The sequence below is a fragment of the Coregonus lavaretus genome, assembly GCF_964263955.1.
Source record: "Coregonus lavaretus genome assembly, chromosome: 1".
Taxonomy (NCBI): Eukaryota; Metazoa; Chordata; class Actinopteri; order Salmoniformes; family Salmonidae; genus Coregonus; species Coregonus lavaretus.
In genome coordinates, this window is record NC_139988.1 from 16195684 (window position 1) to 16220259 (window position 24576).

Here is a 24576-nt window from a genome sequence, read left to right on the forward strand (position 1 = left end):
TTGACGTTACTATCTTATATTTTCACTAACATGTGAACTGTCTAAATTATAAACTTTTCCATATCATTTTTTGCAATGTACTGACAATTCCTGTGTTGTGATTCGAGAGCATGGAATAACTAATCAAGGCGCCCTGGTTATGGCAGGACTTTTGCGGCATACAAATCCCATTTGCACTGCTCTCTCTTCATTGGCTGACGGCTGGCGTCACTCAAGGGGGCACTACTGCTCCTACAGTAAATATTTGTGTTTTCTCAACCGGCTGTGATGGTTTAACGACTGAGACTGAAAAGAGAGGAATAAAACCACGAATATCGAAGTCCAGACATAACACTACGAGACGCGAGTAGGAATAAAGCTTCGGTGCAAAATGGATGAACTCAAACACCAAGTAATGATAAACCAGTTCGTCTTGACAGCGGGTTGTGCGGCAGATCAGGCAAAGCAGCTTTTGCAAGCAGCACATTGGCAATTTGAGGTACGGGGTTAGCTACGATCAATAGCGAGATGGCTTGCTACTGTTTATGTCTGACTGCGGATGTGACAGACAGTACATTTAGTTTTGACCGGGCTGCGATGTTCATTATTGTTGGTCATGGCCGAAATGTGATGTTGCACAAGAACATTCGAAGAGAAAGATCAGTATCAACAATTAAACTCAACTTCTAACATGTATTTTTTTGTATTTGATCGAATTGTTCTATTGCATTTATGTACTTTATAAATATCCGTAGTATCCATTAAGTAAGGCTGGAATGGGAAAAGCTTACCCAGTCAATATCCAATTAGAATTTACTCTAGAGATTAAATATACTAGTAGCTATAATCCTGTTCCCATGCAGCGGCAAGGCGAGGCTAGAAAATGCAATCATGCAATCAAGACAACCGTTCGTTTGTTTTGACAGCTCATGATTGTTTAGTCTGCACAGAATAGTGAAATAGATTTTTCACATCACATTTGATTCAGCTCCATTGTTTATGTGCTGAATGTTTTTGTAAACACAAACTGTAATGACATACATTTCTAAAAAACGATTTATTTTTAAAATACATGTTCTGTGTTCTATGTATTAGAGGCTAAATGTTATTGATCGAATTATATTATATTTTTGTTTTAGACTGCCCTCAGTGCCTTTTTTCAAGAAACGAATATTCCATACGGTCACCATCATCAAATGGTAAGTATGGGCTCCGTATTTGAATGCACTCTACTCTTCACCTAATCCTTTTTTAATATGATGGTGTTATTTATTACAATAGTATTACTAACAGTGTCTATAGTAGTATAGTAGTACTTCTCTTAGTTAATTAATTACTTAGAAAACGATCATTATGATGTTGTAGCAACAATAACAAAGCACATGTCGGCCATGTTGCGTAGTCGGGGTCTCGGTAAACAGAGGCATGCTTGCAGCAGCATCAGCCAGGTTCGGTTCAGCCAGCACGGCTGCGTTCGATCAGAACGTTGGTGATCATGGAATGGAAAGGTGGGAAGTTGCTTGATGGATTCGAATAATATGTCGGTGATATGTGGACTGCATAGTGGTGGATACACGTGAACGGATTTTACATAATGTGTGCCACAAACACCATGTTGTGTTTCTGTGAAAAATGGATATTTCACAGAAAAGGACAGCCAATCCCTGCTGCTGCAGTTGTCTCAATTTGTCTGACTATGTTACATCATTATGAGTTGCTCTAACTGTATTACATGTATAAAGCAATAGTGTAAACAAAATCACAAGCATAACATTGTCAGTCAGTCAGACTTGCAACAGTGCCTGAATATTATAGAACACTTGTTATGATTTTGTAAGCACCACACTGCCCACTCAGTGGCACATAGGCCTTTGTATTGAGCTGCATGGCATGGCAGTTTCTAGCAACATCTGCGTTCTGGAACACACCATAGATGGGGATTTTTTGACATGTTGATCAGTTTGGAGCTGAGCAGAAGCCCATCCCTGTGTCTGTCCAGATTCTCTCATGTCAGTTGGCCACACCACACTAGTGGACATTTTAGTGTCAATGCTGCTGTGTGAATGCAATGATTGGTATCAGATATACGTTTTTATTGGGGTGCATGGCCTGATGCTTACATTACAGTGTATTCATACAACACTGTTTATTTAAGCTGGAGAATATGGTGTTTTACCTGCAGCTTTTGTGATTGAAAATACAAAACTGTAAGAGTGATACAATCGAGACCTGATGACATCTATTAGCTGTGCAGAAACAATACGTCTACCCTCCAACCATCTAGTAGCTGTGCAGAAACAATATGTCTACCCTCCAACCATCTATTAGCTGTGCAGAAACAATACGTCTACCCTCCAACCATCTATTACAGTGGGGGGAAAAAGTATTTAGTCAGCCACCAATTGTGCAAGTTCTCCCACTTAAAAAGATGAGAGAGGCCTGTAATTTTCACCATAGGTACACGTCAACTATGACAGACAAAATGAGAAAAAAAATCAAGAAAATCACATTGTAGGATTTTTAATGAATTTATTTGCAAATTATGGTGGAAAATAAGTATTTGGTCAATAACAAAAGTTTCTCAATACTTTGTTATATACCCTTTGTTGGCAATGACACAGGTCAAATGTTTTCTTTAAGTCTTCACAAGGTTTTCACACACTGTTGCTGGTATTTTGGCCCATTCCTCCATGCAGATCTCCTCTAGAGCAGTGATGTTTTGGGGCTGTCGCTGGGCAACACGGACTTTCAACTCCCTCCAAAGATTTTCTATGGTGTTGAGATCTGGAGACTGGCTAGGCCACTCCAGGACCTTGAAATGCTTCTTACGAAGCCACTCCTTCGTTGCCCGGGCGGTGTGTTTGGGATCATTGTCATGCTGAAAGATCCAGCCATGTTTCATCTTCAATGCCCTTGCTGATGGAAGGAGGTTTTCACTCAAAATCTCACGATACATGGCCCCATTCATTCTTTCCTTTACACGGATCAGTCGTCCTGGTCCCTTTGCAGAAAAACAGCCCCAAAGCATGATGTTTCCACCCCCATGCTTCACAGTAGGTATGGTGTTCTTTGGATGCAACTCAGCATTCTTTGTCCTCCAAACACGACGAGTTGAGTTTTTACCAAAAGTTCTATTTTGGTTTCATCTGACCATATGACATTCTCCCAATCCTCTTCTGGATCATCCAAATGCACTCTAGCAAACTTCAGATGGGCCTGGACATGTACTGGCTTAAGCAGGGGGACACGTCTGGCACTGCAGGATTTGAGTCCCTGGCGGCGTAGTGTGTTACTGATGGTAGGCTTTGTTACTTTGGTCCCAGCTCTCTGCAGGTCATTCACTAGGTCCCCCCGTGTGGTTCTGGGATTTTTGCTCACCGTTCTTGTGATCATTTTGACCCCACGGGGTGAGATCTTGCGTGGAGCCTCAGATCGAGGGAGATTATCAGTGGTCTTGTATGTCTTCCATTTCCTAATAATTGCTCCCACAGTTGATTTCTTCAAACCAAGCTGCTTACCTATTGCAGATTCAGTCTTCCCAGCCTGGTGCAGGTCTACAATTTTGTTTCTGGTGTCCTTTGACAGCTCTTTGGTCTTGGCCATAGTGGAGTTTGGAGTGTGACTGTTTGAGGTTGTGGACAGGTATCTTTTATACTGATAACAAGTTCAAACAGGTGCCTTTAATACAGGTAACGAGTGGAGGACAGAGGAGCCTCTTAAAGAAGAAGTTACAGGTCTGTGAGAGCCAGAAATCTTGCTTGTTTGTAGGTGACCAAATACTTATTTTCCACCATAATTTGCAAATAAATTCATAAAAAATCCTACAATTTGTCTGTCATAGTTGACGTGTACCTATGATGAAAATTACAGGCCTCTCTCATCTTTTTAAGTGGGAGAACTTGCACAATTGGTGGCTGACTAAATACTTTTTTTCCCCACTGTAGCTGTGCAGAAACAATACGTCTACCCTCCAACCATCTATTAGCTGTGTAGAAACAATACGTCTACCCTCCAACCTTTTTTAGCCTATATGTGTGTCACCTGAAATGACTTTTTAATTTAGTAAGTCAATATTCACGCAGATATAGGTGAACCTGGGTCGTACACTTGTATTTGTGTACAGTAGCCTTTATCATATCAGTAGGGGGGAATTTCATATCCATAGACATGGAATAATGAACCTCAGTCTCAATACAGAACAGATTGGTGTGTGTGTGGTATACTGCATGGCAGGCTGCAGCCATTGCCAACCCCCTGGAGCCTGTATGTGTGACTTAGTTATAGAGACTTAATCCACTTTGCTCCAGTCTTTCCTCCGACTGACACACTTTCTAGTGATTGACGGACCTGATGGATACAGCAAAAGCTCCATAAAGGGAACCGGTGTAAATCAGGTCCTGAGCAACTGTACTGAACATTAACCATGTCTATGCTCTACAGTACGATACACATCAATATAATACTACCTTTAACATATATGGTAAGATACTTAGCTACGTGTTTGCATGTAGTGTTCTAATGTACGCTAACCTCTTGTCCTCAAGCAAGTGGGATTTCTCTATTCTATGCTCATGAATTCACATAAAATGTTTATCCTCAGTATAATGAGATGACTGTTCCAGAGTATACTATAAAATATTATCTTTAGCTTTAACGTCTTTTTTTTAGCTAATTCTAAATTGTATTTACCCTAGCATCAACACATTCTACCTATGAGCTTATTCCAGCTGGAGATTGATTACCAATTACATATCGACTGGCCACAGTAGCGGCATGCAGCACCCCCTGGCTCTTTTTGCATAATGTTGTGAAAGGCGGAGATTTAGCCTAACTTTAGCTTTTTATTATTTTTTCAGCAGCTATTGCAAAGCTAGAGGAGTGACGTGCCCGTTCCCTTGCACAACATAAACAAATGTTCATCTTTGCACAGACACAGATTTGATGTGTGTGTGTTTGTACACAATCTTTTTTCAGAGAGTATAACAGGCTTCAAATGAGTCATGTGTTTATTGGACGGAATACTAATGAAGCATCCTCTGTTTGACAACACAAGGACTAATGGGCGTGAAGCAGCCCCTTTACTGACTTCAGTTCTCTGAGCCTGTTACTGATGTAAGGGGCTTAGGGACAAGCCTTGTGCCTGTAGTTAAAGTGAGACTTAGCCTAGACGTGGTGGAGTTAGGAGCCTACTACTCAGTGAGAAGCTTAGGACCGAAGTAGCCTTTCTACAGATCTAGGAACAGCTTACCCTCCTCTCTACTCCCCCTGCCCCACCCTACCCTCCTCTCTACTCCCCCTGCCCCACCCTACCCTCCTCTCTACTCCCCCTGCCCCACCCTACCCTCCTCTCTACTCCCCCTGCCCCACCCTACCCTCCTCTCTACTCCCCCTGCCCCACCCTACCCTCCTCTCTACTCCCCCTGCCCCACCCTACCCTCCTCTCTACTCCCCCTGCCCCACCCTACCCTCCTCTCTACTCCCCCTGCCCCACCCTACCCTCCTCTCTACTCCCCCTGCCCCACCCTACCCTCCTCTCTACTCCCCCTGCCCCACCCTACCCTCCTCTCTACTCCCCCTGCCCCACCCTACCTTCCTCTCTACTCCCCCTGCCCCACCCTACCCTCCTCTCTACTCCCCCTGCCCCACCCTACCCTCCTCTCTACTCCCCCTGCCCCACCCTACCCTCCTCTCTACTCCCCCTGCCCCACCCTACCCTCCTCTCTACTCCCCCTGCCCCACCCTACCCTCCACTCTACTCCCCCTGCCCCTCCTTACCCTCCACTCTGCTCCCCCTGCCCCTACCTCTCCCTACCCTCCCCCTGCCCCTCCCTGGCTGTCTCTTCCCCCCGCCCTTCCCTGCACCCCTCTCCGCTCTCGCCCTTCCTATCCATCCTGACCCAGCGGTCCTCAGAGGCTGGCCTGTGCTCAGTCATGTTTAGGTTTGGCCGTTTGTTGTGTCTGCTCGGCTCTCCCATCCGCAGAATCCCTCTCCACACACTATCTGCCCATACAAACAGTGCCACCGCAACACATTCTGACAGGAAGCCAGGCTCCGGCTGTTCCAAATGGACTCTTTCATAGCAGCAGGGGCCAGCTAGGCTGCAGACACAGAGCTAACTATCTGGCTGTGTGTTGTGGTAGAGCCTAGACAGAGGTCACACTGCACCTCTGAGGGTGTGAGCTGGGGGACTTTCTGAATGGGAGGTGGTGAAACCACCGACTCTGTGAAGTGTGTGTGTGGGGTGTGTGTTGTTGATTGCCGACTTTGCTGGAGAGTGGAACTGAAAGTAACATTTCTTATCTCTATCTGGGCCTTACAATTGTAGTAAAGTGAATGAAGCATCATGTGACCTGGGAGGAGGAAGTGGACTGACTTCCACTACAGCACATGTGACTGATCACTGACCTAGACAACCAGCTACAGTAACAACCAGGAAATACAGTTTATAAGTACAATAGGCCTGTGGAATTGACTAATTGAATGTGACTCACTCCAACACAAATATACAGTTTGTGGATATGGATGTCATTGGAGAGGGTGGGGAAGGTGGTGGGAGAGAGGGAGGGAGGGAGGGTGGGGGTGGGAGAGAGGGATGGAGGGAGGGGGTGGGGAAGGTGGTGGGAGAGAGGGAGGGACGGGATGGGGAAGGTGGTGGGAGAGAGGGAGGGGGTGGGGAAGGGGGTGGGAGAGAGGGAGGGGATGGGGTGGGAGAGAGGGATGGAGGAAGGGGGTGGGAGAGAGGGAGGGGGTGTAGTTTCTGGTAACTATAAGCTTGTGATTTTGTTTCTGGGTGTGGCTAAAAAGACACATAAACACACACACACACACACACACACACACACACACACATTGTAATGTTGTAATATTGTGGTATTATACATTTTGTATTGTAGATATGTAGTGGTAGAGTAGAGTAGTGTGTAATAATGTGTTGTATTGTAGATATGTAGTGGTAGAGTATTGTGTAATAATATGTTGTATTGTAGATATGTAGTGGTAGAGTATTGTGTAAAAATGTGTTGTATTGTAGATATGTAGTGGTGTAATAATGTGTTGTATTGTAGATAAGTAGTGGTAGAGTATTGTGTAAAAATTTGTTGTATTGTAGATATGTACTGGTGTAATAATGTGTTGTATTGTAGATATGTAGTGGTAGAGTAGTGTGTAATAATGTGTTGTATTGTAGATATGTAGTGGTAGAGTATTGTGTAATAATGTGTTGTATTGTAGATATGTAGTGGTAGAGTAGTGTGTAATAATGTCTTGTATGATGTCTTGTACTCTTTTATTTTGTATGTAATTGCCTTAATCTTGTTTGGACCACAGGAAGAGTAGCTGCTGCCTGGGCAGGAAGTAATGTGGATCCTTAATAAATACAAATACACACACAGACACACACACACACACACACGCACACACACACACATCTGTATTTTGAGGTCTCCATTAGGCTACAACTGGTCATGTGTTAGAGATTTAAAATCCCAGTCATAAATCACAACATGGCTGACTGACTGCACTGTTGCAATGGCTGCTAGGAGAGAAATGGTCCTATACCTTCTCTGTCTGACTGGTCCTGGACAATGACCGTGATCTGTTCATCACCAGGGCGGAGAGAGGGAAGAAAGGAGAGAAGAGAGAGGAGAGTAGTGAGGTAGCAACAATGGGAAGGAAGGAAGAGAAAGCAGAGTGTTTGGTTCAGGGAGGGTAGAATAGGGTAATAACAGGGTAATGATGATGAAGTGTTTGGTTCTAGCAGGGTAGAATAGGGTAATAACAAGGTAATAATGATGAAGTGTTTGGTTCCAGCAGGGTAGAATAGGGTAATAACAAGGTAATAATGATGAAGTGTTTGGTTCTAGCAGGGTAGAATAGGGTAATGATGATGAAGTGTTTGGTTCCAGCAGGGTAGAATAGGGTAATAACAGGGTAATGATGATGAAGTGTTTGGTTCCAGCAGGGTAGAATGGGGTAATAGCAGGGTAATGATGATGAAGTGTTTGGTTCCAGCAGGGTAGAATAGGGTAATAGCAGGGTAATGATGATGAAGTGTTTGGTTCCAGCAGGGTAGAATAGGGTAATGATGATGAAGTGTTTGGTTCCAGCAGGGTAGAATAGGGTAATGATGATGAAGTGTTTGGTTCCAGCAGGGTAGAATAGGGTAATAGCAGGGTAATGATGTTGAAGTGTTTGGTTCCAGCAGGGTAGAATAGGGTAATAACAGGGTAATGATGATGAAGTGTTTGGTTCTAGCAGGGTAGAATAGGGTAATAACAAGGTAATAATGATGAAGTGTTTGGTTCCAGCAGGGTAGAATAGGGTAATAACAAGGTAATAATGATGAAGTGTTTGGTTCTAGCAGGGTAGAATAGGGTAATGATGATGAAGTGTTTGGTTCCAGCAGGGTAGAATAGGGTAATAACAGGGTAATGATGATGAAGTGTTTGGTTCCAGCAGGGTAGAATGGGGTAATAGCAGGATAATGATGATGAAGTGTTTGGTTCCAGCAGGGTAGAATAGGGTAATAGCAGGGTAATGATGATGAAGTGTTTGGTTCCAGCAGGGTAGAATAGGGTAATGATGATGAAGTGTTTGGTTCCAGCAGGGTAGAATAGGGTAATGATGATGAAGTGTTTGGTTCCAGCAGGGTAGAATAGGGTAATAGCAGGGTAATGATGTTGAAGTGTTTGGTTCCAGCAGGGTAGAATAGGGTAATAACAGGGTAATGATGATGAAGTGTTTGGTTCCAGCAGGGTAGAATAGGGTAATAGCAGGGTAATGATGTTGAAGTGTTTGGTTCCAGCAGGGTAGAATAGGGTAATAACAGGGTAATGATGATGAAGTGTTTGGTTCCAGCAGGGTAGAATAGGGTAATAGCAGGGTAATGATGATGAAGTGTTTGGTTCCAGCAGGGTAGAATAGGGTAATAGCAGGGTAATGATGATGAAGTGTTTGGTTCCAGCAGGGTAGAATAGGGTAATAGCAAGGTAATGATGATGAAGTGTTTGGTTCCAGCAGGGTAGAATAGGGTAATGATGATGAAGTGTTTGGTTCCAGCAGGGTAGAATAGGGTAATAACAGGGTAATGATGATGAAGTGTTTGGTTCCAGCAGGGTAGAATAGGGTAATAGCAGGGTAATGATGATGAAGTGTTTGGTTCCAGCAGGGTAGAATAGGGTAATAGCAGGGTAATGACGTTGAAGTCTTTGGTTCCAGCAGGGTAGAATAGGGTAATAGCAGGGTAATGATGATGAAGTGTTTGGTTCCAGCAAGGTAGAATAGGGTAATAACAGGGTAATGATGATGAAGTGTTTGGTTCCAGCAGGGTAGAATAGGGTAATAGCAGGGTAATGATGATGAAGTGTTTGGTTCCAGCAGGGTAGAATAGGGTAATAGCAGGGTAATGACGTTGAAGTGTTTGGTTCCAGCAGGGTAGAATAGGGTAATAGCAGGGTAATGATGATGAAGTGTTTGGTTCCAGCAGGGTAGAATAAGGTAATAGCAGGGTAATGATTATGAAGTGTTTGGTTCCAGCAGGGTAGAATAGGGTAATATTAGGGTAATGATGATGACGTGTTTGGTTCCAGCAAGGTAGAATAGGATAATGATGATGAAGTGTTTGGTTCCAGCAGGGTAGAATAGGGTAATAACAGGGTAATGATGATGACGTGTTTGGTTCCAGCAGGGTAGAATAGGGTAATGATGATGAAGTGTTTGGTTCCAGCAGGGTAGAATAGGGTAATAGCAGGGTAACGATGATGAAGTGTTTGGTTCCAGCAGGGTAGAATAGGGTAATAGCAGGGTAATGATGATGACGTGTTTGGTTCCAGCAGGGTAGAATAGGGTAATAGCAGGGTAATGATGATGAGGTGTTTGGTTCCAGCAGGGTAGAATAGGGTAATAACAGGGTATTGAGGATGAAGTATTTGGAGACGAGAGATGATTCTCCTCAGTTACTAACACAGATCAACTTTGTGTCTGTGGCAGTCTGTCTGGCTGGTGAATAAAGTTCCACTTTGTCTCTGGACAAATACCATTGGAATGAACTGAAATCCGCTGTATGTTTCCCATATTGATAATGACGGGTATGACTCTGTGTATCTGCGTGTGTATTCTTGCTCATTGTTCCAAGTTTACGATCTGTTCAGGCCACGCAGAGTGTATAGTTTTTCCCTGTGCCGTGTGTGTGTGTGTGTGTGTGTGTGTGTGTGTGTGTGTGTGTGTGTGTGTGTGTGTGTGTGGTGTGTCCCAGTGCTTGGCAGGCTTGTCCTGAGCTCAGCATGTTCCAGCGTGCTGTTCTTCGTGTTTCCACGAGCAACACTACCCAGAACACTGGGCCTGGCTAACCACACACACACACACACACACACACACACACACACACACACACACACACACACACACACACACACACACACACAGGCACACACACACGCTGGTTGGCACAGGCGACACAGCAAGTGAGGACATGTGGGGGAGTGTGAGGAGCAGGTGTGTTTATGAGCAGTGGTGTTCACTTTGGTTTCACACACACACACACACACACACACACACACACACACACACACACACAGACTCTACCTTGTCCCATCCGGTAACTGTGAGTGTTGTCTCGCTTGTACACTACATGACAAAAAGTATGAGGACACCTGCTCGTCGTCCATCTCATTCCACTAGATGTTGGAACATTGCTGCCGGGACTTGCTTCCATTCAGCCGCAAGAGCATTAGTGAGGTTGGGCACTGATGTTGGGCGATTAGGCCTGGCTCGCAGTCAACGTTTCAATTCATCCCAATGGTGTTCAAAGGGGTTGAGGTCAGGGCTCTGTGCAGGCAAGTCAAGTTCTTCCACACTGATCTCGACAGACCATTTCTGTATGGACTCACTTTGTGCACGGGGGCATTGTCATGCTGAAACAGGAAAGGGCCTTCCCCAAACTGTTGCCACAAAGTTGGAATCACAGAATCGTCTAGAATGTAATTGTATGCTGTAGTGTTAAGATTTCCCTTCACTGGAACTAAGGTGCCTAGACCGAACCATGAAAAACAGCTCCAGACCATTATTCCTCCTCCACCAAACTTTACAGTTGGTACTATGCATTGGGGCAGGTAGCGTTCTCCTGGCATCCGCTAAACCCAGTTTCGTCCGTTGGACTGCCAGATGGTGAAGCGTGATTAATCACTCCAGAGAACGCGTTTCCACTGCTCCAGAGTCCAATGGCGGCGAGCTTTACACCACTCCAGCTGACGCTTGGCATTGCGCATGATGATCTTAGGCTTGTGTGCGACTGCTCTGCCATGGAAACCCATTTCATGAAGCTCCCGACGAACAGTTATTGTGCTGACGTTGTGTCTAGAGGCAGTTTGGATCTCGGTAGTAAGTTTTGCAACACCTGACAGTCCCGTTCTGTGAGCTTGTGTGGCCTACCACTTCGCGGCTGAGCAGTTGTTGCTCCTACATGTTTCCACTTCACAATAACAGCAGTTACAGTTGACTGCTCTAGCAGGGCAGAAATTTTACTAACTGACTTATTAGAAAGTCACTGAGCTCTTCAGTACGGGCGCCAATGTTTGTCTATGGAGACTGCATGGCTGTGCTCGATTTTATACACCTGTCAGCAACGAGTGTGGCTGAAATAGCCGAATCCACTAATTTGAAGGGGTGTCCACATACTTTTGTATATATAATGTTTGTGTGTGTGTGTCCATTGGGTCAGTGTGTGAGTCTCTGTGAAGGATCATGGGTAACCCGACCGACCGACCGATTTAGGCTAACTAGCAATGAATCTATAGGCTGTTTCTCACATTTAATCAGTTTCTCATAGTGTCTGGCAGCATCTTATTCACAAATGATGTGCTCTCCTGTTTCTACATATGACTACATATCATCACCCATTGTTGCACTTCTGTCTATTGTTTTGTCCAGAGTATGGTGACCAATGACTTGCACACTTGAAATGAGACACACACACACTGCTGCTTGGGATGTTACCAGGCAGGTTAATCATCAGCCATGTTGTGTCTAGAGATCATTCAGCCATTACATTTCGAGGAGGCTGGGGCATTCCTGCATGTGATCATTAGCAGCATGGTCATCAGAGCACAGTGAGAGCTGCAGTGTGTCAACTAAGAACACTGCAAACGGGTTGCATAGTAGAGCTGATTACTCCTGCTACTTTAAAAATGTACCAGATACAGTACACTGCCCCTCCTCTCTTTCCCTCTATACCGTTCTCTATCTCCTGTCTGTATTTTACATCTGTCTATCCGTCTATACGTCTCTCTCTCTCTCTGTCTCTCTGTCTCTGTCTCTGTGTCTCTCTCTGTCTCTCTCTCTCTCTGTCTCTCTCTGTCTCTCTCTCTCTTTCTCTCTGTCACTCTCTCTCTGTCTCTCTCTGTCTCTCTCTGTCTCTCTGTCTCTCTCTCTGTCTCTCTCTCTCTCTCTGTCTCTCTCTGTCTCTGTCTGTCTCTCTCTGTCTCTCTCTCTCTCTCTCTCTTTCTCTCTGTCACTCTCTCTCTCTGTCTCTCTCTGTCTCTCTGTCTCTGTCTCTGTCTCTGTCTCTGTGTCTCTCTCTGTCTCTCTCTCTCTCTGTCTCTGTCTCTGTGTCTCTCTCTCTCTGTCTCTCTCTGTCTATGTCTGTCTCTCTCTGTCTCTCTGTCTCTGTCTCTGTCTCTGTGTCTCTCTCTCTCTCTGTCTCTGTGTCTCTCTCTGTCTCTCTCTCTCTCTTTCTCTCTGTCACTCTCTCTCTCTCTCTCTCTCTCGCTCTCTCTCTCTCTCTCTCTCTCTCTCTCTCTCTCTCTCTCTCTCTCTCTCTCTCTCTCTCTCTCTCTCTCTCTCTCTCTCTCTCTCTCTCTCTCGCTCTTTCTCTTTGACAGATCAGACACCGCTGCCAGTCTGTGTATCATCAGATCAGGTTGTTTTACAGTAGAACACAGAGACTCATCAATTATTCCATTACCTACCATATCACTTTATTAACTAGCATATTATTATATGAATTACAGGACACCCTAGTCACCTAGCCCTAAGAGTCCCTGATAGTCAGAGGAAGCGTCCCAATAGTCTAAAGTTGATTGTATTGTTTATCTCCTCTCCTGTATTTGCACAGACCTGAAAGGACTGGACAGAAGCTAGTCAGTCACTTTCTCCCTCTGTCACAACACAGGTCGATGACTTTGGAACAGACCTCCTGATTGGACAGAATGGAGTTTGAAAACAATCCTGCACAATTCTCCATTGTGCTCCGGTACATTCCACATTCAACCAGTTAAGACAGGAGGAGCTTTTTCATGGCTCTTGCGAAAAACTGTAAATACTTCCCTACCCTGTTTATTGAGCAAGGGACGTCATTGGACAGGGATTCATGCAGCGTTCATGTGCTAGAAGGAACTAGGAAACTGACATTTCCGACTTGCTAACTGGTTGAACGCGGCACGTGTATAACTACAACCAGTTAGCCAGTCGGAAATGTCAGTTTCCTAGTTCCGACTAGCACGTGAACACGACATTAGAGGGAATGTGGGTGGAGAGATAATGATGGCGAAAGAGAAAGTTACCCCTAGACACTGATCTAAGGTCAGTTTTGTGTTTGGCCCCCATAATGGTTAGCGTTAGGATTCGGGGAGGGTCATCTGATCCTAAAGCTGTGCCTAAGGGCAACTTCTACCCAGATCTTTGTGGTTCTCTAGTTAAACTCTCATGGGTCTGTCTGCAAGTGGTGACATTAAACAGCCACTGCAAGGAGAGACAGACAGAGACAACTAACATGTGGTTGAATAATATGCAGGGCTACAGCATTCATGTAAACATTTGAACCTTTCCAGGCTGGATAGTGATAGGGAGGAATATCTGCTTCCCCTTACAAATTCAAAACACACTGTAAACAGGGTTTTACTCAGGAATGTCGTCGGTCAGAGACAGCAGTGAAGAGTGAGGACTGGGGCTTAAGACTCACCACAGTGGAGGGCTGGTTTGACAGAGAGACAGACAGGCATGTCTAGAGCGGTGCAGGGTGAAACATCAGATTGGAGTCCACAGTAAACTGCAGTCAGTAAATACATCTGTGGAAAGTTAATGGCAGATGTCCTACACACAAAGAAATGAGGGTTCCTCAAGTGTTCTTTGTGAAGTGTAATGGTTCTATGTGGAACCATAACGACTCAAATAACTTTGAGCCCTTCAATGGTTTTTTACAGTTCACAAAAGGGTTCTTTGCTCTTTTAGTGATAATTGAAATGTAGGGGAGGCGGCTCATTAGCATATTTTGGGGTGCAGTTTGCTCATAGCACTTTTTGTGCAACCGTGTGTGAGAGTGTCATTCCAGTTGATCTAATGTGTTGTGCAATGCCATTACAATGTAGTAATGGGAAGTTCGACTCTTTTTACTGAAATCGATCTTTTCGACTCAAAAGCACAAATCTTTCGAGGCATTAATGCCTAGGGCACGTAGGACCCCCTTTCAGCGAAGGATGAACTGAAAACTCGAAACAATCATGATTCTAGGAGCCATTTCGTTCACCATACGGGGCTTATTGGAGCTGTCATGTGTGACTGAGACTTTTAACAGTGTGCTTCAAACAATGTACATGGCTAGGCATACAAATACGATTATTTCTTGTTACCTTTGAAACAAAGTCTAGTTGCGGCCGCAAACGGACTAGATTGTGAACGACTCTTGGCGGAATGCAACTGCTTGACTGCGGTGAGGGAGGTTTGCCCAATAGGCTATCGTTCGCGAAATGCAGATGCCACGCAAATGATTTGTTCTCGACTTCGAGTGTTGAGCAGAGGCAGACTGCGTATGTTTTGGTTCTAAGAAAATTTCAATAACTGAACCAGAGGAGCGCGTATTAATCCTGCTTTAGAATTCATTGCAGCCAGGCGGGCCAGCAGGTCAAACGAACGATTATAATGAGAGTCACTCGGAAATACAAATCATGACTCACAAGTCAGTAAAAGAGAGTCCTAAAAAATAAAGAGTCATTCGTGAACTGCACATCACTATTGCATATTTAAGCAATAAGGCCCGAGGAGGTGTGGTATATTGCCAATATACCACGGCTAAGGGCTGTTCTTAAGCACGACGCAACGCGGAGTGAATGGACACAGCCCTTAGCAGTGGTATATTGGCCATATACCACAAACCCCCGAGGTGCCTTATTGCTATTATAAACTGGTTACCAACGTAATTAGAACAGTAAAAATAAATGTTTTGTCATACCTGTGGTATACAGTCTGATATACCACGGCTGTCAGCCAATCAGCATTCAGGGCTCGAACCACCCAGTTTATAATATACTGTATATGACTATGGCCAGTGACGGTGTCTTGTGAGAGACTCACGTATGGCCTTCTGTCAATTGAGAATGGTTGACTAAATTAATCACTAGTTCTCAATTCTCTCCTCAGGGGCCCCCAGCTGTTCCAGAGGTAGCTGACTTGATTCAACTTGTCAAAGAACACAATAATAACACCTATGGAATTTTTACAATATAATATGACTGACCAGAATTTTTAAAAAACATTAAAAAAACATTTTTTTGGTGCTGTATAGAACCTTTTATTAATGGTCTTCCTCATAACGATGGACCGTCCCCATGACAACACCTCAGTGTTAGCCTATTTTAGAACACACTCCTTCTAGAACAAATACACTCTCCCTCTAAATAATGGATGCTGTGGTCGTTAACATGCATTTCTCTTAGTGTGTACATGCATGCATTTATGCACCTTTCTCATTTCAAGTGCACATGCCCCCAGTCGCCTCAGCCAAACGGATTTGATGCTTCGCCCTCACGCACAGTCCCAGCAGCCATTTCAGTATTACCTGGCTGTGTCCTTCACAGACAGACAGCTCCTGATTTTAATCTTCTGCCAGCCTGATCAAGCTACTATGGCTTTACAGCAGGCCCTAATGCTGCAGTCTGCAGTCTGCACAGCCCTGTGTGCTGCCTGGCTACGACTGAGAATAAACTGTACACAGACTAGGCCTCTGAGCATGTGCTTCCTTCCAGTCTGGATAAACATCAGCACCCAGTCACTGACTGCAAGGTTGAGGACAGACAGACCTCTACAGACACTGACTGCAAGGTTGAGGACCGACAGACAGACCTCTACAGACACTGACTGCAAGGTTGAGGACCGACAGACAGACCTCTACAGACACTGACTGCAAGGTTGAGGACCGACAGACAGACCTCTACAGACACTGACTGCAAGGTTGAGGACCGACAGACAGACCTCTACAGACACTGACTGCAAGGTTGAGGACCGACAGACAGACCTCTACAGACACTGACTGCAAGGTTGAGGACCGACAGACAGACCTCTACAGACACTGACTGCAAGGTTGAGGGCCGACAGACTGTACCTCTACAGACACTTACTGCAAGGTTGAGGACAGACAGACAGACCTCTACTGACACTGACTGCAAGATTGAAGACGGACAGACAGACAGACCTCTACAGACAAGGAATGTGTTGCAGCCTCTACACTGAGCACCGATCCTTTTCCCTATGGATCGATATGTGTGTGTGTGTGTGTGTGTGTGTGTGCTTGTGTCCATGCGTACATGCTTGACGTTTGTGTTGGAGGTTGGTGAGTGTATGTGAGTGAGAAGGCCATATGTGAGCTCAGCAGTAAGACAATCTGGGGTGGTCCGTTTAGCGCTGTTGGTGTTACACACTAGTGGTGCTAGGGTCAGTTGTTTGTTCACCCGCACAAAAACAATCCTGCACCCTGTCAAAACATGTGTTCTGACTGTAGCCTGCAGTGCATTTTCTATATCAGCGGTTTCGGGTCGGGTATCAATAATAACCCAACTATATGTGATAAAGTGGAAATCTGAGGGACGCACCCGACCCTAAACCGCTAATATAGAAAATGCACTGCAGGCTACAGTCAGAACACATTTTTTGACAGGGTGCATGATTGTTTTTGTTTTATATACACTACCGGTCAAAAGTTTTAGAACACCTACTCATTCAAGGGTTTTTCTTTATTTTTACTATTTTCTACATTGTAGAATAATAGTGAAGACATCAACACTATGAAATAACACATATGGAATCATGTAGTAACCAAAAAAGTGTTAAACAAATCAAAATATATTTTATATTTGAGATTCTTCAAGTAGCCACCCTTTGCCTTGATGACAGCTTTGCACACTCTTGGCATTCTCTCAACCAGCTTCATGAGGTAGTCACCTGGAATGCATAACAATTAACAGGTGTGCCTTCTTAAAAGTTAATTTGTGGAATTTATTTCCTTCTTAATGCATTTGAGCCAATCAGTTGTGCTGTGACAAGGTAGGGGGGGTATACTGAAGTTAGCCCTATTTGGTAAAAGACCAAGTCCATATTATGGCAAGAACAGCTCAAATAAACAAAGAGAAACGACAGTCCATCATTACTTTAAGACGTGAAGGTCAGTCAATATGGGAAAATTCTAGAACTTTGAAAGTTTCTTCAAGTGCAGTCACAAAAACCATCAAGCACTATGATGAAACTGGCTCTCATGAGGACCGCCACAGGAATGGAAGACCCAAAGTTACCTCTGCCGCAGAGGATAAGTTCATTAGAGTTACCAGCCTCAGAAATTGCAGCCTAAATAAATGCTTCACAGAGTTCAAGTAACAGACACATCTCAACATCAACTGTTCAGAGGAGACTGTGTGAATCAGGCCTTCATGGTCAAATTGCTGCAAAGAAACCACTACTAAAGGACACCAATAAGAAGAAGAGACTTGCTTGGGCCAAGAAACACGAGCAATGGACATTAGACCGGTGGAAATGTGTCCTTTGGTCTGGAGTCCAAATTGGAGATTTTTGGTTCCAACCACTGTGTCTTTGTGCAATGCGGTGTGGGTGAACAGATTATCTCCGCATGTGTATTTCCTACCATAAAGCATGGAGGAGGAGGTGTTATGGTATGAGGGTGCTTTGCTAGTGACACTGTCTGTGATTTATTTAGAATTCAAGGCACACTTAACCAGCATGGCTACCACAGCATTCTGCAGCGATACACCATCCCATCTGGTTTGGCCTTAGTGGGACTACCATTTGTTTTTCAACAGGACAATGACCCAACACACCTCCAGGATGTGTAAGGGCTATTTTACCAAGAAGGAAAGTGATGGAGTGCTGCATCAGATGACCTGGCCTCCACAATCCCCCAACCTCAACCAAATTGAGATGGTTTGGGATGAGTCGGACCGCAGAGTGAAGGAAAAGCAGCCAACAAGTGCTCAGCATATGTGGGAACTCCTTCAAGACTGTTGGAAAAGCATTCCAGGTGAAGCTGGTTGAGAGAATGCCAAGAGTGTGCAAAGCTGTCATCAAGGCAAAGGGTGGCAATTTGAAGAATCTCAAATATAAAATATATTTTGATTTGTTTAACACTTTTTTGGTTACTACATGATTCCATATGTGTTATTTCATAGTTTTGATGTCTGAATGTAGAAAATAGTGTAGAAAATGTAGAAAATAGTAAAAAAAATAAAGAAAAACCCTTGAATAAGTAGGTGTTCTAAAAATGTTAGACCGGTAGTGTATATAATTTACAACATTTTGGTAGGGTATTTGTTAGTCAACTTGTCTATAATTAGACACATGCAGCTTCTCTTCTGTCATTTTATGTTGCCCTAGAAGACTAAATAAACCCTTGTCATAAATCGATAGAATAAATGCGCAACATTTCAGTGCAAAATTTCCAAGTAACATCAATTTGACGGTTGTAAGGAAATGGAGAGCTGTGAAAATGACCCAACATGTTTCTGATACGATTTCTGTTCATCTTGGATGCATATTTTATGTGCTTGAAGTACTATCAGCTTTTATGATGCTGATAAAGATAGCACCTCTACAGACAGTATCTAACTGCACATTTTCATTCTCTCAAGATGCTGATAGAAAGAAATCATATTTCTCCACTCCTGTTCCCAAGTCAAAACTTAGCCTACATTTGGTGTATAATTTTACTGCAAGAAATGCTTAATTATGCAGGAGTTAATATTAAGGCTATGTGAGAGGTTATAGGCCTACAGTCAGTGTCCAGATTTCAGTTTCCATTTAACCCATCTGAACAATAGGCTACAGTTCCCTTGACGTGCCATAGGCCTATTTGAAGTCCCCGTCTTGTGACTGTCAAATTTGTATAGCGCCTCACAATCATCACACATAACATAGCTGGCACTGCTATCATCCTCTTTTACCACTTCACCAAATATTTTCCAAACATTACTTTTCTGGTCCTCCCTTCTCTTTTTTTTCAACTCTCCATTTCACAGCTTTTTGCCTCCGTGGATTGACGTTAACTTTTTCTGCCTGTTCCCAAAAGCGATTGGTGTCTAGGCTATTTGGCGCGAGTACAGTTAGGCCCTAAAGCTTTTACACCAATGCCAGCTAGTCTAAAATAAAGAAAAACCTCAATGTAGCTTAGAGATATAAATTGCACAACAATGATACATTTATGGATTTTTCAAGGTATTTCTTTCTCTTTACTCAACCCGCCACCCACCTGCCCTTCATCCACTCTATTTCATGACCCTCCCTAAACTGCGGGTTATGAGTCAACCAGTGCATCACTATTACAATACCTAAGTAGAGGAAATAGGGAGGAAGTAGAGGGGTTAACCAGGAAGTAGAGGCGTTAACCAGGAAGTAGAGGGGGGTAACCATGAAGGACAGGAAGTTTCCTCTCGCTGCAGGGTGTCTGTGTGCTACATGGCATGTCTTCTGTTAACAGTGTTCTGTAGAAACAGTACTCATTCTCAAAATTAGCATTCATCGTCACAAGTTGGGCTATTCTTGTTTACCTCCGGTCCTGCCATTGGGAGTTGAAGGCTGTGTAACGTCTTGTTTTTGAGGTCAGGAATAGACAGTAGATCTATAATATCTATGTGGAGTAAAGGAAACTGGCCCTGGACCAACCAGACCTCTGGGAGTGAGATGCTGTGTGTTGTTGCTACAGCACTCTGAAGAGTGTGTTATGAAGACAGTGTTTACACCTGCCTGGCTTCTGTCTTGCAGGGAGGTGCTGGTTGGCTGGTGTTGTTTTTGGCAGGGTAGGTGGTTTTCTTTGTGACAATGTCTTCACTGAAGGAGTTACTACCAGAGATGGCACCGTGGGTGGGAGGATGGGGGTTGGCAGAGAGATATGTCAGGGTACTGATCTGTTAACAGGATGTGAGGTCGTGGAGAGGCTGAACCCAAACACAGGTTGTTAGGAACCGAACAGAGAGGAGGAATGTCGTCAGGATCCTCAGGGAGGGCGAGGCTGGGATTCCCCAACATTCCCTTCTCTGTTTTGGACTGGCCTTATATACAAGCTTAGATACAGGCCTCCTCATCCTGGATGCAGTGAAACATACAGTGATGGTGTGTAACATATAGTGATGGTGTGTAACATATTTACATTTACATTTTAGTCATTTAGCAGATGCTCTTATCCAGATCGACTTACAGTTAGTGAATGCACACATTATTTTTATTTTTCATACTGGCCCCCCGTGGGAAACGAACCCACAACCCTGGCGTTGCAAATGCCATGCTCTACCAACTGAGCTACATCCCTGCCGGCCAATTGTGCGCCGGTCACGGCCAGCTACGACAGAGCCTGGATTCGAACCAGGATCTCTAGTGCCACAGCTAGTGCCTTAGACCACTGCGCCACTCGGGAGATACCCATATATAGTGATGGTGTGTAACATATAGTGATGGTGTGTAACATATAGTGATGCTAGTAACATATAGTGATGGTGTGTAACATATTGTGATGGCGTGTAACATACAGTGATGGCATGTAACATATAGTGATGCGTGTAACATATTGTGATTGTGTGTAACAGATTGTGATGGTGTATAACATATAGTGATGGTAGGTAACATATAGTGATGGTGTAAACATATAGTGATGGTGTGTAACATATAGTGATGGTGTGTAACATATGGTGATGGTGTGTAACAGATTGTGATGGTGTGTAACATATAGTGATGGTGGAAACATATTGTGATTGTGTGTACCATATAGGGATGGTGTGTAACATATAGTGATGGTAGGTAACATATAGTGATGGTGTGTAACATATAGTGATGGTGGGTAACATATAGGGATGGTGTGTAACATATAGTGATGGTGTGTAACATATGGTGATGGTGTGTAACAGATTGTGATGGTGTGTAACATATAGTGATGGTGGAAACATATTGTGATTGTGTGTACCATATAGGGATGGTGTGTAACATATAGTGATGGTAGGTAACATATAGTGATGGTGTGTAACATATAGTGATGGTGGGTAACATATAGGGATGGTGTGTAACATATAGTGATGGTAGGTAACATATAGTGATGGTGTGTAACATATAGTGATGGTGGGTAACATATAGTGATGGTGTAATAATGATAGTTATGATGTCACATAACATTGTGACATTTCTGAACAGTATGGGCTCCTCCATACCTCTTCTGTCCCCCTAACATCTCTGTCTCTCTCCTCCAGATGTGCACCCCAGCTAACACACCGGCCACCCCGCCCAACTTCCCTGACGCCCTCACCATGTTCTCCCGGCTCAAGGCCTCAGAGAGCTTCACCACCAGCAGCCCCATGGCCTCCATGGCCACCTCTCCCCCTCCTCCACACAGTTGCTGGGGCGTACCACAGCCCCCTATGCCCATGAGCGGCCCACAGGTTCAGGGACTCTGGACTCAGGGGCAGCCCCCCTCCCACCCCACAGCCTGGCCCACGGGGGTCACCGTTAACCCCCACACCCACCAACACCAACACCCGTCCACCGAACAGAAGGCGAGCGTGGCCATGGAGGCCGAGAGATGAGAGGCCTGGACTGGATGGCCCTGGGGGGAGGGGAGAGGAAAGGTGATGGTGAGAATGGGAGGGTGGAGACAGACAGCTACACACACCAAGAAAAATCAAGCAACTACGTAACGTGGACATTTCAACAAGAGGTGGGGAAAATGATTCAAATAAGACAACAAAAGTAAAACATTTAATGGAAAAAGAAGTGCTCACACTTAGCAATAAGAGAGCAAGTGAAATCTTTGTTAGTTTGTTTTGCTTCTCTCTCAATAAATGTATAGATAATAATAAGATAAGACAAATAAATGTATGGAACTAAAAATCATCACCACCAGGGATTATACTGCTGATGTTTTCTGACACTTAAAAGGCAGCAACTGTTTCTTCTCTGGTTCTTCTTTTATTTTTGTCTGTCCATCCAGTGTTTTCCCTCTACTGGGGACCTGTGATAAGAAGCTTTTGGTGCTGCATGGAGAGAGCGAATCTGTCCATCCAGTGTTTTACTCTAGTATACTCATCACAAACATGTGTCTGTGTGCAGTGTGTAACCATCAAACACATACACACTCAACTAGCGAGCAGAAGAAACAGTGACATAGTTTTCATTACCCATCTTACCTCACCTGGTGGTCACCTGACTTCTTTCAGCCTATCAGGGATTCTCAACTGTTTGACAATGCAGAACTTTTTTTTTTTTTTACAGATTTGTAATTTTTCAGCTCTGGTATTTTCTCATGTTGATGACACTGTTCATTGCTATAGCTTTTCTTTCCAATGAAGGGTGATGCTTTACTATTAACCTGGTCTGGAAGATAGAACTGGCCACTGCAATGGTTCTGCATATTTGGGTATTATATAAAAATCATGGTTTGATATATTATAGGTTAATGTTTTTTTTTCTTGGTGGGAGGGAGGGGCGGGGTTTGGGTGAGAGTGGGCGGGATTTGTTTATGTTGTGTTTGGGAAGAGCCAATCGGAGAAGCTAAAAAATTAATCTACAGAAAAACCAGACTACTATAAATATATTGACTATTTGTAAAGCAGAACTTGCCACTTTGCATGATGTATTCATAATGTATACTGTCTTGTAGCAAACACTTCAAACCGAGACGTGTTTCTGGCTGTTGGGGCAGGGGATACTACTTTTTTATGATTTATAATTTGTATAGCAGCATTATACAACTGGTTATGATCACATGTGATCCTGCATATAGCAGGTTATGGAAGGCATTGATTTAAGACAATATTCACATGCAGGGTCGGCCCCATTCAGTTTTGTTATCCTTGGGTTATTTCAATTGAATAAATGATATAAAATAAAACCCAGTTAGAAATATTTGTTTATGTTAGTTCTTTTTTTAGGAAGAACATTTTCAGGAAAATATAATTATAATTATGAGTAAACCATCTTTAATTTGACTAAAATAATGTTTCAGTTCATCCCTTTTCCATCATTGTAGTTTGAATCTGGGCGTACCTGAATGGTTTCTCAGTGTATGTTTCCCCCTGTATGACTGTATTGATATACCATTCCCACAATATTTGTGGACTACCTGATAATTAACTTTTTTGTGTTCCTAAATAAATATTGTATGTCGACCTACACCGTATGATCTCTCTTTAGTTGTGACTGAACTGAATTTAGCCATCAGCTGGTGAAAGAGATATAGAGATAGATAGAGATAGATTAAGAGAAGAGAGGGGTAGATAGATAGAGAAAAGAGTTGAGGGAGAAAGGGTGAGTCAGCTTGGGTGAACCTAAATGTGTTAACCGTGACACAGAGAAGATGGATGAATCCTAATCGACACGCCTGGCTACTCCAGAGAGGAACAGGGATTAAATCCAACAGTCCAGTGTCAAACCGAAAGACTCCTAACTCTAGTTTAACCAGTAGACTACTGTCTGTCTGTTGGTCCCTCCAGACTCCTAACTCTAGTTTAACCAGTAGGCTACTGTCTGTCTGTTGGTCCCTCCAGACTCCTAACTCTAGTTTAACCAGTAGGCTACTGTCTGTCTGTTGGTCCCTCCAGACTCCTAACTCTAGTTTAACCAGTAGGCTACTGTCTGTCTGTTGGTCCCTCCAGACTCCTAACTCTAGTTTAACCAGTAGGCTACTGTCTGTCTGTTGGTCCCTCCAGACTCCTAACTCTAGTTTAACCAGTAGGCTACTGTCTGTCTGTTGGTCCCTCCAGACTCCTAACTCTAGTTTAACCAGTAGGCTACTGTCTGTCTGTTGGTCCCTCCAGACTCCTAACTCTAGTTTAACCAGTAGGCTACTGTCTGTCTGTTGGTCCCTCCAGACTCCTAACTCTAGTTTAACCAGTAGGCTACTGTCTGTCTGTTGGTCCCTCCAGACTCCTAACTCTAGTTTAACCAGTAGGCTACTGTCTGTCTGTTGGTCCCTCCAGACTCCTAACTCTAGTTTAACCAGTAGGCTACTGTCTGTCTGTTGGTCCCTCCAGACTCCTAACTCTAGTTTAACCAGTAGGCTACTGTCTGTCTGTTGGTCCCTCCAGACTCCTAACTCTAGTTTAACCAGTAGGCTACTGTCTGTCTATTGGTCCCTCCAGACTCCTAACTCTAGTTTAACCAGTAGGCTACTGTCTGTCTGTTGGTCCCTCCAGACTCCTAACTCTAGTTTAACCAGTAGGCTACTGTCTGTCTGTTGGTCCCTCCAGACTCCTAACTCTAGTTTAACCAGTAGGCTACTGTCTGTCTATTGGTCCCTCCAGACTCCTAACTCTAGTTTAACCAGTAGGCTACTGTCTGTCTATTGGTCC

The 24576-nt window shown here is 44.0% G+C and overlaps 1 protein-coding gene across 1 annotated transcript; it reads left to right on the plus strand.

Annotated features, from left to right (window-relative positions):
- Positions 1-209: 209 nt before the first annotated feature.
- Positions 210-23400, plus strand: LOC311101474 (UBA-like domain-containing protein 1). The gene is made up of 3 exons (XM_084142629.1): positions 210-478; positions 1119-1178; positions 21481-23400. The coding sequence occupies exons 1-3, from the start codon at positions 371-373 to the stop codon at positions 21811-21813; spliced, it is 501 nt and encodes a 166-aa protein (XP_083998755.1). The 5' UTR covers positions 210-370; the 3' UTR covers positions 21814-23400.
- The last annotated feature ends 1176 nt before the right edge of the window (positions 23401-24576 follow it).